This window comes from Podarcis cretensis (genome assembly GCF_951804945.1).
Source record: "Podarcis cretensis genome assembly, chromosome: 15".
Classification (NCBI taxonomy): domain Eukaryota; kingdom Metazoa; phylum Chordata; class Lepidosauria; order Squamata; family Lacertidae; genus Podarcis; species Podarcis cretensis.
The window spans coordinates 27,135,467-27,151,801 of NC_137185.1; the positions used below are offsets into that span (position 1 = coordinate 27,135,467).

The window sequence follows — 16,335 nt, forward strand, 5'->3', positions numbered from 1 at the left end:
AAAAGCTGTCCCACTGCCTTCCAGAGCTACTAGTCGCCAGTGGGTGAGCACAGAAGACCCTCTGCATGCCCCACATCCAGAGTCCATTGTCCCACCTTGCAACAGCACAGAATCCAGAACTCAAACCAGGAAGTTTCTCCTGCCCCTTCAACATTCCCACTTCTGAGCTCATGGGGCTGAGAACCTGTCGTTGTGGAACGTTCTGTTCCAAGGATGAAATCTTATGCAATTGCTCAATAGCACATTCTGCTGGGTGAACTAGCACACATCTGCCTTGCCAAAAAAGAAAACCACCTTCCTAAGCCCTCACCTGTGCTAATATCATTAACTTTTAGCTGAAAGAGGGCGCAATGAGCACACCATCAGACAGCCACTGGATGAATGGGTAAATGTGGTTCCAAGTGAGTGTAAAGTGATGCACACTGAGGCTATACAGTAAAATCACAACTTCACATATACACTGGTGGCCTCTGAGCTGGCAATGAATGGCTTGGAAAGGAATCTTAAGGGCTGTGACGGATTGCTCAAGGAAAATGTCAGCCCAGGGTGCAGCATCTGCAAAAAAAAAAGTTAATTCTGTTCTAGAGATCAATAGGGAATGGAATGCAAAAATTCTAATGATGCCATTATATGAATCTATTGTGTGAACAAACTGGGAATATCGTGCACAGTTCAGATCACCCCATCTGAAAAAACTGGAAAGGGGCAACCAAAATGACTAAGGAAAGAGGCACTGGCCATATTTCACAGTAAAGGAGACAATGACATTGAGGCTAGTTTTTTATATGCCTATTTAATGGCTCCCAAAAAGAAATAAGTATGAGAATACAAAATAATTTGTAAGTAATGATTAATCCAGTAACATTTTTTCCACAATCTTGGATTTTATCTTCTTAATGAATGCTAGACAAGACAGTGACTGAATTTTAACATCTGTGAATGGAGGTTTAAATGCTTGGGGGGGGGGGACAAGAAAAAGGGAGTGTTCAACCAAAAGCCCCACCTCTCCCCCAAATAATCAGAAGACCGAGGTTTCCATATTAACCAATGCTCAATCTCAAATTCTGTAGATGGAGGTGGGGTATGTGGGAGAGAACATCTGCCTAACCTGATAAGCGAAAGAGGAGAAAGCTTATGAGCAGCCAGTTTTGATTAACTATGTAGTTATTAAGTCAAGGAAAGAATACTGCAGTTGTCAAAGAGACAAGTAGGCCTCTTCTGTTGTTCTCCATGAACGTCAGCAAGGAACAGCGGGACTAAGCCTCTGGCCCCACCCTCAATATCAAACATACCGCTGGCCTGCCCCCTAAACATCTGTAGCAGCGGCACTAATCCATACTCTGCTGTTTGTGCATAGTTCCCTGAACAAACATAGGCTTCCATGCTGTAGATGCCACAGGATGCATGTGACGTACCTCCAAGGCAGGAGGGTGCAACTGGCAGCACGGCTGGCCTTCTCCACCCGTAGACCCTATATGGGAAGAACAAAAGAAGAGGACTCGGGGTAAAAAGACAACTTCTGAGGCGTGCTGCATGGGGTACGCTAAAGGCAGCAGCTGGTAAAACTACGACGTTTTGGCACTTTAAAGCCCTTCAAAGGGCACAGAGAGATTTTTCAAGTCTTGAGTGCTTCAGAAGCCATTTGCAAAACAGATGAGGTAAGATGCACAAAGGGGAGGTACCACCCCCCTCAAAAAACAATAAAACGCTGCATAGATGCTCTGCCACAAGGAATCAGATTACCCCAGGCCACTGAGAGCCCCACATCTCCCAGTCAGATGTACTGCAGGGGCGCGTTTGCCATGAGTTCCACCGGACCCAAACTGGTTTTACCAAACACCCAAAGCAGAGGGAAAGGGTTGGCAAGACCTGCAGGTGTGCATGCCAGGAGTTAACATCCGACAAGCCAGGATTCCCTCTGGACCACAGGTGCCAGGTCATGTCAGGCGATCATCTTCGGAGGCCTGGGAAGGCAACACAATCGCTGTGCTGGCTTGAATGCCTCAGGCGATGCTCCTCTGAGAAACTTAACCTGGTCTACAGGAAGGTCCTGCTCACAAAAGCCAGCAAGTCATTGTCAAGAGATACGGTCAAAGTGGATGAGTGTGTGTGTGCAGGTGGGGGGTGAGAAGACACCGGCTCTGCCAACTGCAGCATGTCCAGGAAGACAACATTTTATGAACAGCAGAGGCACTGAAGCTACTTGATCTTTGCCAGGGCAGCTGCCCTACGCTCTGTGTTCTGGAACAAGGCTCTGATTAGGTTCTTCACCTCGCTTGCGGAGAATGCGGCTGCAAGGGGCCCTTTGCCATCTGCCCACCTGGGAGAGTCAAAAACAAAAGAAATGGAAAGAGCAGGAGTGGTTATTTAAACAGCTGAGGGAGAAAGGAAATTAGGGCATGGAGAGTGAGGGAGGGAGGCCTTTTTGTAAACCTCTCTGCCCATGGCTTTCTGTGGTCAGTGGGTTGGGATCTGGGGTCCTTGTACCGATGCCTGTTCTTTGCACATTACTACAGGACCCTGATCTATCCCACTTCAATTCCTGCCCTTTCCTTCCTTCTCCAGCATCGTTTTATGCAAAGATGTCACATTCTTTAAAGAAACACACCTGGATCTTGGAAGATTAAATTTTTTATTATTATTATTATTATTATTATTATTATTATTATTATTATTATTCCATTTATACACGCCCTATACCTGGAGGTCTCAGGGTGGTTCACAACAAAACAACATATAAAATCAAACCAAAACCAGTAACCCAATACCCACCCCAAAAAACCCCACATTCTAAAGGGTGTTGGATGTCAATACAGTTGTACCTCGGGTTATATACGCTTCAGGTTACAGACTCCACTAACCCAGAAATAGTACCTCGGGTTAAGAACTTTGCTTCAGGATGAGAACAGAAATCGTGCTCCAGCGGCGCGGCAACAGCAGGAGGCCCCGTTAGCTAAAGTGGTGCTTCAGGTCAAGAACAGTTTCAGGTTAAGAACGGACCTCCAGAATGAATTAAGTTCTTAACCCGAGGTACCACTGTAAAATCAACCAAAGGCCTGGTTAAAAAGGAGCGTTTTCGCCTGGCACCTAAAGGTGTATAATGAAGGCGCCAGGCAAACTTCCCTGGGGAGAGCATTCTATAGAAGGGGAGCCAATGCAGAGAAGGCCTGTTCTCGTGTTGCCACCTTCCAGACCTCTCGAGGAGGGGGCACACAAAGAAGGGCCTCAGAAGATGATCTCAGGGACCGGATAGGTTCATATGGAAAGAGGCAGTCCTTGAGGTATTGTGGTCCTGAGCTGTTACAGGTCAAAACCAGCACTTTGAACTGGACCAGGATCGGTGTAATATGCTCAAACCGCCTTGCTCCAGTGAGCAACCTGACTGTTGAATTCTGCACTAGCTGAAGTTTCCGAACTGTCTTCAGAGGCAGAACAACCAAAAATGTGTACCGCTACAATAGTCAAAATGTGGGTTTCTCTGGTGAAAACCACCTCTTGAGTGGGGCAGGGGGCAGGCACAGAACAAGCACCCAAGCCAGGCTATATCATGCCACTGTCTGGTGTTTTCAACTTCTCCCAGACAATCCTTACTGGTCTGGGAGGGCTAACAGGAATAGGGAGGATGCAGAGCAGACGGTATGGAACACCCACCGGTCGACAATTACTTGCAGGCTGGCCTGTAGCACCATCATGAGCTCCCTGAATGTCATCCATTTCGGCACGTATACGGGGACCTCCTCCTGGAAGGGTCTGTTCTGTTTTTCTTCTGGCAGGGGCATGAACACCAGGGGCCCCTCGTCCACCATCGTCTGACAAAGCATGTGCAACCTGTCTGCGTTCTCAGCAGAGATATCCTGCAATACGGCAGAGAGCAAGAGCAAATGGGTGGTGTCAAAAAACAGGCTCTCTGTGATGTAATTCATTTTCCTCTAGATGAATCAGAAAGAATATACTTTTTTTTGTTACATGATTTATATACCACTTAATTGGAAAAAAAAAACTCTAGGGTTTGCATAAAATACACATTTAAAAAACCAATAAAATCAAATGTTAAAAAGAAATTGGCATGAGATTTATCTGAACATTTGCACATCCCAGCCCACTTTCCAGAAACCCACAAGTCTATCATCAGATTAGCGAGAAAAGTGTTTCAAGTAGCACACTTAGATCGCTTTTACAAGAGATGCAGAAACTGGAGGTTTAAATTTTGCATGTCTCAGAAGACATCAACGCTTGATGCAGACAAGCAGACTTATTCTTACAGTTTTAACTTCTGCTGCCACCTTATGTTGAGAATAGTCCCCACTGCGCCCCCAGAGGAGAACCCAAATATTTCCCTTGAAGTAACAGTCCAAGATGAGGTCTTTTCAACCAAGACAGAAATTACGTGCCCATCAGGACATTCAGAATAATCTCCTGCATAGGAAGTGTGTAACACTTGACTTCTCTCTCTCTTTTAAAAGAAGCCAATTCCCATGCAAGCAGCATATTCACAAGTTCAAAAGCAGCTGTATTAAACTTAAAAGATGTAGATCCTGACAGAGATGAAATTGCCATTGTGGTTTTGTTGTTGTTGTTTTTAGTGGAGTGATTCCATGCTACGGAAATTGGAAACATCAGGCTTGCAGAGCCTGAGAAGCTGCTAGGGGAGGCTTTTCCATCGTTGTAAGAATTGGCTCTAACTTTCTAAAACATGAACCAGATCCACAGAAGAAAGGCTGCTCACACTAAGAAAAGCAACTGTGTTTTGCAGGGAGGAGTGGACCTCAACTACATTGAGAAACCACCTGTGGCCCACACGGTTCTCACCTCCAAGGCAGCAATTCTGCTGATGATCTCAGTGAGAGCGGTGTTAAGCAGAGTCCCCATGGCCTTGCAGTAGATATTCACTGGAAGGACGTCCTGCCAAACCATGCCAAGCCTCTTCAGCTGGTGCAAGACCTTGAAAGAAACTGCACCTTCTTAATACATACAAACCCAAGACGACTCACAATGTGACCGGTAGGGGTGGGGAGGAACAGACAGTGGCAGGATGCAACTTAGAAAAGTAGGCACGTTGATGGAGAGATTCTTGGTTCTCAAACTTAATCCTGGAGTCCGTTTGACTCCCGAAACCATTCAAAAACCAAGGCATGGCTTCCGATCGCCTGCAGGAGCTTCCTGCACTCAATCAGAAGCCGTGGAAGCCAAGTCGGACGTTTGGCTTCCCAAAATGTCTGCAAACCAGAACACTCACTTCCAGGTTTGCGGCGTTTGGGAGCCAAGCCATTCGACTACCAAGGTACCAACGTACTAGAATTTGGAGTCATTCCAGGAAAACTGACAGGCAGCAAATTCAGAAAGTTTCAGAAACTGTTTCTTTACACAACTCATAGCCAAATCATGGGTGTCTCTGTGGCAAGATGTGTTGATGTTCAGCAGCAGAGATGGCTGTGAAAGGGGGAGCTTTGATGATTAAGTAGAACCTCCAGGTTCAGAGATAGTATACCACTCAATACCAGTTGCTGGGGGGGGGGAGTGTGGGGAGAAATGACAACAGGGAAGGCTGTTGCTCTCATGCCTTGCTTAGAGGTTTCCTGGTGGAATCGACATGGCCAGGGTTGGAAACAGGAGAATAGACTAAACAGACCCAGTAGGGCTCTCCTGATCTTCCTTCATTGTTCAGAAGAGTACCTGCCTTTCAGTGTCAGTGTAATGTACAGACTACAAATGATGGGCACTGTAAAAGCTTGCAGCCGATCCCTCAAGAGCTTCACCTCCACTCACCTGCCGCACAGCTTTGTTTGCCGCTGAATAGTTGTCGTCATCATCCACACTGGAGAGATCCCTGGCGCTTGAGAGTCTCTCCAGGAGTTCCTCCTTTTGCACTCGCATCTGGGCCAGGAAACACTCCGTCCCTGTGGGGAAGAGGGAGAAGTCTCAGTTCTGGCCTCGAGTTCCAGGAACCATAACACCACCAGGCAAGTTTCTGAACTACCCAAAGATCTACCTCTTCATAAGCAGCAGGTTCCTGCAAAGTACACCAGGAGAATTTTCAAGGGACTTCAGGGGAATGTTCCTCTGCACTTGTGAGGAGTCCCACAGAAATACAATACAAAAGAAGATCGGGCAGAGGGATTGGCAAATTTACTAGTTTGCAGGGTTACCTGTGGTTCCTTCCCCCACCCCTTTCCCGCTAGAACAATCTCCCCCCCCCCCCTTGCATCCTCCAGATGCTGTTGGACTACAACTCTCATCTTCCTTAATCATTGTCCATGCTGGCTGGGGTTGATGGGAGCTGGATTCCAAATTTCTGGAGAGCATCAAATTTCTGGAGAGCATTTGTTGGTATAACGAAATGAAGAACCTGGACTGTACCACAATGCCACACACACACACCACATATCCCTGCTGTAATTGAATCTCTGTTTGCATTTGAAAGGTACGCTGCTTTGAGAATCCAGCTAGGCTGGAAAGAAGGGTGTAAATATCCATAAACATGAACAAGTAAGTTTCCTCCAGGCTCACCAAGTTTCCTGAAACCAGGCACCAGGTCAACAAATGTGGCTATTCCATCCATTAGGTGGCCCCGGAATTGGTGGCCCAGGGTCAGAAGGTGGTGTGCAATGTACATGCAGTTGTTGTGATGTATAGCAGCCAGCTGGGGAAGTTTCTGAAGGTTTTCTCTAGGGAGGAGAAAAGAAGGGGGAGAGCAGATGTTCCCAGATGGTCATGAGACAGTTTTTGATCATTTTCCTCTGCAACCACCTAAAGAAAATAAAGCCACTAGGTTTCCCAGAGCAGGAATGTCATTCTGTCTATATGCTTAGAAGAGATATGTGATCCCCTCGGATGCTTTTGGGGACCAACTCCCAACATTTCTGATCATTGGCCCTGCTAGCTGAGGCTGATGGGTTTCGGAGCCCAACACTTTATGAAGGACTACATGCCTCCCATCCTTGGGGTAGAAAACCCCTAATGGAGGAAGGGCGAGAGGCGAAGGCAGAGGGAAGGCAGTCCCTTTGGGATCATGCAGTGCCCATTTGGAGTTGGCATAGCAATGAGATATGTTAGCTGCCAGTGGAGGCGCCTGCTGTTGCATCTTTCTTCAGACTGTATGGGTTTAGGCAAGCTGTTCTCTGGCACCTGCATGGAATGTAAAGCTGCTGTTGCTCAAACATTTCTGAAATTTCCAAAGGATCACTGTCCAAAGTCATTAAGCCATGTCTTCATAAAGGTTTTTTGTTTGTTTTTTTAAGAGAGAACAAAAGGAGGAAAGGGGGACTGAAGAAACAAAAAAATTTCACCTCCCCGGCGAGGTTTTTCATGTCACTCACTTGTGATACATCGGCACCACATCACAGAACAGATGAAAGATGTTCCGCACCGAGTAGAAGAGCTGGATGCAGCTGGGGATTGGGGGGGGGGGCAGGGAGAAGAAAGGAAAAAGCAGAAACATTATCTGGGTTGTGTGGCTAAAAGCATCACAGCTACAGCACAAAATGCTTGGAGGACTTAAGCATTTGTTGGCTGCATGGCAGGCCTACCCACTCAACACCCCCCAAACAATTCACTCAGAGTCCTCACCACTGATCCGTGCTGGCTGAGGCTTCCTGGAGCGTCTGATAAGCCAACACCATCAACTTCTGTACAGATTCACTGATGCGGCAGGCAGGAAACGAAAAGGTGTGGCGGCTCAGCCTTTTCTCATTCTCCAAATTTGTCGCCTGCTTGTCAAGAGCCTCAGATACTTTTTGCACCTTTAACTGGTCACCTGCTCCGGGGTCAGGCATTTTGGGCAGAATTACAGAGGAGTCTGGGGTAACCTAGGAAGGGGAAATAAAGATGTACACTGGAAAGGGGGATGGGAGTGGAACTGCAGCGCAAGCAAAATACCAACTTAGGGCACAACACATAGGTCAAGTGTTTGTGTTGGGACTGGAATGCAGGACTTTTAACGTGTCTGGAAGGAAGACCAATAAAAGTTAAAAGATCTTCCATTTTTCCAGAAAGAGCAGAATACAAGTCCAATTAGGAAGAGGGGAAAAGCTTACTACAAGAGTGCCTAGGAAGACCATAGAAACAACCCAGGTTAGGTTTACCGCACAGCCCAGCAGGCCCAAACATACCATACTGGCCTGAATACAAGCCGCACTTTTCCCCCAAATTCTGACCTTGAAAAGTTAAAATGCAGCTAAAATTCGCGACCGTACAAAAATTTGCTTTTATGATATCACTGCTGAAACAGACATACGGTAAAACTGAACAGGTGTGAATGGCTGCGGAATTTTAAGGGAGCAGCTTATATTCAGGTATTGTCTTTTTATTATTCCCCCCCCCTTTGAATTTTAAAGATGTGGCTTATATTCGGGTGCAGCTTATATTCAGGCCAATACGGTACTAAACTGATCTATGCAGAGCAGCACAACTCTGTATAGGGATCTTGAATTTCCTGTTTCAAAAACTGGACTTTGCTCAAACTAAAGAGCTATCCCAGAGCACTGCCTGATTCATATACTTTGGAATAACTAAAAAAGACCCCCCAAAAAATGCATATCACTAAAATGTAAGCATGGTTAACAACACACAGGATTACGCAATCCACCTGGAAAAATACTCAAACACTGAGGAAATAAGCAGAGGTTCTATTGACTCAGCTACCTTTATGGTGTTGTGTATTTCCGATGTCATCAGATTTCTGGCTGCCACTATCACATCCTGGCATTTCTTATTAGCAAAGTGACAGTTGATGTTACGGGCATAGGTCAGCAAGTCGGTGGCATCCTCCTTTAGGAACCGCATGTCCTTTAAGGCTTTTTCAAACTCCTCAGTAGCTTTAATAACCTAAACCAGGGGGTGGGGGGGAGAGGAGGAACAATGAGCCCCGTAAATGCTATCTATGGGTGGAACAGAAGGCCCAGCATTGGGAATGAATGTGCCAATGTGTCTCCAGCTTTCAGGCCTTGAATCCCCATAAAATAAGGAAATTATGGATCATTTGGTTTAGTAGCAGGCCATGGGAAGCTGACGCATTAGAATTTATCAGACGCTATAGCGGCCTACTAACAACAGTGAAAAAAGGAAGACAGTCAGGAAATGATCAGTTATTTTAGTATGTGCATATTTTGAACTTTTGCCTTCGTCCGCTAAGCAAACCTTTACAACGACAACTCAAGGGCTAACTTTGAAGGCAAAGGGAAGAGGGTTTAGGGAACTGTTCCACAGGCCTTTCCCATCCTTCACAGTCCCTCAGCTGCTGCAACGCTCACCTCAATATACTGCCCCAGTTTGCTGCTGTTGTTTGGGATCGAATGCACCAAGCAGTCACGAATGAGACAGTCCGAAATGTCCTTCCAGATTGTGTCACCCAACACCTCTGCCAGGACTAGATTGGAGCTGTTCTCCTCCTCTGCACAGTGCTCAAGTGGAACACCTGGGAAAAGAGATACAGAGTTCAGAATGTAAGAATAATCATGGCCCCCTCAATGCCCTGGCACAAAACAGCACCATGCACAATAGGGGCAGCTCCCCTTGGCAAATTTCCTCTGCATTTGGAAAACAGTGGCATAATTTTTAGAAGCCTCAATGGCCAGGCTGGTGAACCCTTGTCCCTCCAGATGTTGTTGAACCACAACTCTTATCATTCCTGACCACTGGCCATGCTGGATGAGGCTGATGGGAGCTGGAGTACAACATCTGGTAGGCCACAGGTTCCTGGCCAAGTTCTGTGGCATCTTCTTCAGCAGCACACAAGAAGTTCTCCTGACCCACTCTGACGGCCACCTACCATGGTTCCGGCTAGCAAGGAGCTCCATACCTAAATGATACTTGTGAAGGACCTCAAGTACCAGCTTGATCCTGGCAAACACCTCCACGGGGGACGGGTGGCCAAGATTGGAGCCCACAGACCTAAACCTCAGCGTGACGGCATCAGGGTGCTCCTCAGGCAAGGGCTGCAATGACGGGTGGGAGATGAGCGGCTTGAGGATGTACTTCAGCAGCAACTGTCCTGGCACAAGGAACAGGGAAGGAGGGAGCCATTAATAGCCGGGGTTGAAAGACGAAGTAGAAGCAGCATGCTGGGTGGCATTTCCACTTGGGCTGCTGCAACATTCCTTGAATTGGTCTAGCTTAACTTAAGAATGAAGATAGTACAAGGGGGTGGGCAAGGAAGAAGAGGGTAGTAGATTCTTCTGGAGCAAGCAAGAGGAATTCCAAAATACTGCTCTTAACGAAGAAAAGATAAAACTGTAGCAATTTGTCTCTGTACATTTAATTAAACTCTTTCCCACATCTCCATGAATGTTTCAGCTACTGAGCTACGACCCTTCCATGCTTACAAGAGCATCACCCCTGTCCAATGCTATTCCTGACTGACTAGGCAAAATAACAATAATAAAGAGGTGGAAAAGAAAATATTAACTGAGCTATACTGAAGATGGAAGAAGGATGCCTCCCCACTGTTTTAGGAGCTGATTAAGAGCAGACTGCTGTGAGGAAAGAGGGAAGCAAGTCTCTGATTTTAATCCAGAAAAACAGCTATGCTTCAGGTATCTAAAGTTTGGAAACCTGATCCAATTCAAATGACATATGGTTTTAACTACAGCCAAATTTTGGTTGTTGCCAGTGAAAGTCACTTACCGAAGTGCCTGAACTTCAAACGCAGCTCATCCAGGATAGCAAATGCCTGCAGCACAGACGCTACTGTTGGGCCAGGGACCACATCCTCCTTGGACAGCACCTTGCACAAATGCAGTTCTGTCTCCATGGCTGACTCCAGGCTGCCCGCTTCTAAGCAAGAAGTACACAGGACAAGCCCCCGTTACAGCAAAACATTGGCTTCAAAGCAAAAGAGCAAACACAGAGGATGGGTTTTGCATGGCCTGCCTTTCCAGACTTCAATATCAATTCACAGGCAATTCCACAAATAGGATTGCTTGCATGTGTTCAATAGCAGCCAATGAGATGCATGTCCCATGTTGGTATGGATATTACAAATAGCAAGAGACCATCGCTCCATGGTAGAGCACATGCTTTGCACATAGAAAGTCTCAGGTTCATTGCATGACAGCTCGGGGGGGGGGGGGCGGTCAGGTAGCATGCAATGGAAAAGACCTGCCCATGCAAATCATTAGTACTAAACTAAATGGGCAAATAATCTGTCACTATAAAGCAGCATTCCATATTTCAATCATATAAATGCGATCATGGTTTTGTATTTATTAACAAACTGTAAATCTTAATTAACAGCAGCAGCAATAATAAGACAGCTTCCCATGTTATTAGCTTTAACTTCTTGGGACAGACTCCTCAATAAAACAGGATGCATATAAAACACAAAACATTAGATAGGACAGACTAAGCTCATCCTTCCTGAATCCAAATTGCTTTCATTCCCCTGTTACACTCTGCCACAATCCTGCCAGAAACATGTAAAGTGCAGAGTGCCAGGAGACATAAAATCTTCAAGATGTAACCTGCAGAGCATGCTTGACCTGTTTCAAATCTGCAAACCCAAACAGTTCCTTGTCAGCATTCAGAAAAAGGCAGGCAGGATGGCAGGCTTTGAGAGGATTCAGCACAAGGTGGGGCGGGGCACAGAATGTCCATAATTTTTGAGCTGGTTCTGCACTTTGTGAACACCAAACTGAACACAGCCCACAAAAAATGCACTATGGTCTGTCAGGTCCTTGACAAGCCACACTCTTCCCACCCCCCAAGTCTGTTTCTGCAGTCACAGACAAGCAGAAAGAAAAGAAGCTTATCAGCACCAACCACCAAAATTTTCCCCAGGCACTCTGAAATTCGATGCCGGTTCCTACAAGTTTCAGACAACACTTCCAAGTGCTCTTCAAAATTTCCCAACTCTTCCAAGTTTGTCAACACAGACAATAATATTACAACAGACATTGCTAACCATAAAATTCTAGGCATTTCAATTACTTTGGTTGCACTACCCAAGGACAAAAGGAACCATTACTTTTTTGTATAGAACTTCCAGCACTTGTGAATTTCTTTGTATCTCTTTGCTTGCTTGTTGTTTTCAACAGTGCCATAAGGTACATTACTAATATTCCCATTGTCCCCACCAGACAGGGAACAGTGGTTGAGAAAGAGTAGCCTACGTATAGTCAAGAATAAGTCCACAGGAAAGCAGGAAAGCAATTCTTGAACCAAGCCCAATAAGTGAACCACAATAACTCTGGAGGGGAAATTTGTCTATAAGCCCTTTTAGATTCTATTTTGTGATCATACAGGACAATAAAGCCCGACGGAACCACATATACTCTCTGTACTAACATTTTAATTGTGCAAAGACTACCAACATCTTAATCTTATAAAGTCCTACACATATATAAATATGTATTTGCAGGACCATTTTTTCCAATTTGCAACAATGCTGGGTGACAATAACTTAAGAGGCAACTTTTTACTAAGTGATACTATTTGTCCAACCAACTAAGTACCATTCACTCTGACTGGCAATGGCTCCAGCACCTGCTACCTCACTTTCTTAAAAATCTGGAGATGCCAGAGCTTAAATCTGGAACTTTCTGAATGCAGAACACATGCTCTACCACCGAGATATCCTCCCCTCCACCAGAGATCAGCCAAAATCAAATTGTCTGCCGTTTCATCTCTGCCCTCCAAAAAGCACACATTCACAACCCCCAAACAACGCCCCCCGCCAAACCTTTTGATTGAGGAACCTTCCACACAGCCATTTGCTGCCACTCCTGACCCAAGAGGTAGATAATGTTTTGGGTCTGCATTGTGAGCTCCCTGCGGAGCGCCTTCAGAATCTTCAGCTCAAAGCCTCGACGTGACTCCAGCGTTTTCAGAATCCTCCGGGCCTGACAGAAAGAATGAAAAAGAGACAAAGAGTAAGAAACTGCATAAACAGGAGCCAAGCAAGTCCATTCTTAGAGGGACACAAAAGTCCACAGCAGTCACAGAAGTCCACCAGTCCCCCAATTGGAATTACCTTGTTCAGGTGGCATGCTGCTGACACATACTTCTTTTGTGGCAGCAAGGCATTGAACTGTTTGAGAGCAGTTTCGAACTTTAAAATAAAAAGAAGGAAAAATCTCTGTTAACTATATTCAGAATGAGGTCTGAAAAAACAAATAAATAGATTGGCATTGCAACTGGGGAAGAGAGGCCCCCTCTCACCTCCTGCAGCTGTTTCAGTCCAGTCAGAACTAGTGTGTCTCTCTCCAGTTGCTGTTTCAGCTCAGAAAATTCTGCAATGGCCACATTCAGGTCATGCTGAACCTGGGAAGGAGCCACAAAACCAAAGCATTTGTACAATTCTGGGTTGCAAACATTATTTAGCTGTTTTTTATTACATGTGATACCTCCTTTTTGTAGAGCTAGGCACAGAAGGCATATTTCTTAAGCCCATGGAAGCTTCTTAGCATCTAGTGAGGTCTAGATACAGTATTATTTGAGAAAGAAAAGCCCTGTGCTGTGATGCTCAGGCATCAAGGTCACAAAATAAAAGTTACTTTCCAATTTGCAGTTATTTTATGATCATATAATTTTATGGGGCTTTTTTGTTAGACATTTGGATTGGAAATATCAAACTTCTTAGCCCTTCTAACTCAGTTCTGGCAAAGGCCCATTATTTTTCTTTGAATCACCTCCATCTCAATCCTGGACTTCAGCTGGTCAATGCTGCCAGAAAGTTCCTCCACTTGGGACTCCAAATCCTTGGCACTCTGCATACTGGGCAGAAACTCTATGTACCTCTTGTTGACCATGCTGCAGACTTCATCCTGGAAGAGTGGAAGGAAAAGCCACATCAAACTTACATAAAATCACAGAAGTGCAATAACTCATAGAACCCAATCAGTTGACCAAAAGCATGATTCTCCATTTGCCAGTTCCTCAGAGATTGCAAGGCATCCAATTTAACACAAGTAGATAAAAGGCGTAACAAACAAGGTCCCTGCACAGCAAATTATCTTTAGAGGCCTCAAGTAAACAACACATGTTGTGTGCTGCAGCGGAAGGCAAATAACCCCCAAGGGCACAGTAGTCATATTGATCTAGAGAGAACTTCTCTTTGGTCCAATTGTCAGTAGTTGCAGTAAGCAGTGGATTTGTTATTATTTAACCCTGGGATGCCATATGTTGCTAGAATACTCCCATCACCCCTGCCAGCTCAGCCAACAGTTAAGAGATCCTAAGAGTGGCACTCCAACAACATCTGGTTGAAGAACATGGGAGGACTAAATGACCAACTCTATGGGAAAGGGCCGAGCTCAGTGGCAGAGCATCAACTTTGGATGCCGAAGGTCTCAGGTTCAATTTCCAATGGCATCTCCAGGTGGACTTGTAGCTGTCCCCTGGAGAAGCTGCTGCCAGTTTGTGTGTAGACAATACTGAGCTGGAAGGACCAAAGGTGTGACTCAGCATAAGGAAACATCTTACATTGCTATTCTATGGCAGGAGAAATCCTTTAACAAATTAAACAAAAAGCATTACACACACCAGTGTTGAACTCTGAAAAAACTACCTACCGGGTGAAAAAATTAACCTGCCAGCTCATCCCAGCATGGAATAGTGGTTAGTGTTGCACTAGGGCTAGCACAGTGTTTCTCAGACTTGGGTCTCCAGCTGGTTTTTTGGACCACAACTCCCATCACTGCTAGCTAGCAAGACCAGCAGTCAGGGATGGTGGCAACTACGGTCCCAAAACACCTGGAGCCTTAAATTTGGGAAACTTTACTGGCCCAGCAGATCAGGATTCAAATCTCTACCCGGCCATGAAGCTCAGCAGGTGGTCCTTGAGCCAGTCACTGTCTCTCCCAGCCTAGCCTACCTCTCAAGGTTGTTGTGGGGTAAAATGGGGAGAATTGCAAAAGCTACCTTGGAAGAAAGGTGAAATATGTTGAATGGTCTCTTTAAATGTGAAGGTTCATTATTGTTCCACAAGATGTGTATGTCTTTAAGGGCCAGAGCAAATAACATGACCTAGTTTTACAGCTGTGAAAAATTATATAAGGTGCTGGTAAAGGTAAAGGTAAAGGTAAAGGTAAAGGTACCCCTGCCCGTACGGGCCAGTCTTGACAGACTCTGGGGTTGTGCGCCCATCTCACTTAAGAGGCCAGGGGCCAGCGCTGTCCGGAGACACTTCCAGGTCACGTGGCCAGCGTGACATCGCTGCTCTGGCCAGAGCCAGAGCCTCACACGGAAACGCCGTTTACCTTCCCGCTGGTAAGCGGTCCCTATTTATCTACTTGCACCCGGAGGTGCTTTCGAACTGCTAGGTTGGCAGGCGCTGGGACCGAGCAGCGGGAGCGCACCCCGCCGCAGGGATTCGAACCGCCAACCTTTCGATCGGCAAGTCCTAGGCGCTGAGGCTTTAACCCACAGCGCCACCTGCGTCCCTAAGGTGCTGGTAAGTTGTGTTAATTAAGCTGTGTCAGCAACTGGGTATAGTATATGAAGAGCAGCACCTAGCTCTCTCACCTAGCAGCACCTGGGGGATGGGTTGGTGGTTGCGTCATGCTTGTTGATATATTTTGTTTAAAATGAGTTTTTGTTTTTGTTATTAAAACCTAGCTAAAGTTATTTTGCATTCCTTGTAATGTGTGGTCTCCCCAGCACGCTTTCTGCAGTGCAACTAATCTGCAAATAGCCAACACATGGCGATGAATAAATAGAAGAATACATAATTCAGATGTGAAGGAAATAAGCAGCTATCCTATCTTTAAAAGACATCTGAAGGCAGCCCTGTTCAGGGAAGTTTTTAATATTCAATGCTGTACTGTTTTTAACATTTGATTGGGAGCTGCCCAGAGTGGCTGGGGAAACTCAGCCAGATGAGTGGTGTATAATTATTATTATTATTATTATTATTATTATTATTATTATTATTATTATTATTATTAAATTCCGCATGGGCTCAGAAACACTCTCGCTTAGATCACTCCATTAAAGGATTTCAGGGGGTAAAAGGAAGGCTTCGAAAGGGGCGGCGCCCATGTAAGCCCCACCCCTCTGCGGCCAAGGCCCCGCCCACTAGGTGACAGGTCCCTCCTCGGAGGCCCCGCCCACCTCTCTTCCCCTTCCCCCCTCCCCTTCCTCGCACCTTGAGCTCCTCCACCCGGCAAGAGAGGCGGGAGATGCGGCCGCTGAGGCCCTCCTTCTCCAGGCGGCCCGAGCAGGCCAGCACGGCTTCCACTAGCGAGGCGCTCCTCGCCTCCGCCTCGGCCTTCTCCGCCATGAGGGAGCCGGCGCCTTCGTCAGCAGCCGCCGCCAGCACTTCTTCTCCTTTAGCCGCGCGAAAGGCATCACGGGAAAGGGAACGCGCGTCAGCCTTTCCCGCCGGGAGAAGCCTTACATTCC

At 46.2% G+C, this 16,335-nt stretch overlaps 1 protein-coding gene across 1 annotated transcript; it reads right to left on the reverse strand.

The window, feature by feature from the left end:
- Window positions 1–774: 774 nt before the first annotated feature.
- Window positions 775–16,250, reverse strand: ZW10 (zw10 kinetochore protein). The gene is made up of 16 exons (XM_079954684.1): window positions 16,079–16,250; window positions 13,623–13,757; window positions 13,153–13,254; window positions 12,965–13,042; window positions 12,674–12,833; window positions 10,621–10,770; window positions 9,797–9,988; window positions 9,249–9,412; window positions 8,641–8,823; window positions 7,567–7,805; window positions 7,317–7,388; window positions 6,508–6,665; window positions 5,767–5,897; window positions 4,810–4,941; window positions 3,652–3,854; window positions 775–2,320 (listed from the first exon to the last, which is right to left on the reverse strand). The coding sequence occupies exons 1-16, from the start codon at window positions 16,211–16,213 to the stop codon at window positions 2,200–2,202; spliced, it is 2,355 nt and encodes a 784-aa protein (XP_079810810.1). The 5' UTR covers window positions 16,214–16,250; the 3' UTR covers window positions 775–2,199.
- Window positions 16,251–16,335: the final 85 nt, after the last annotated feature.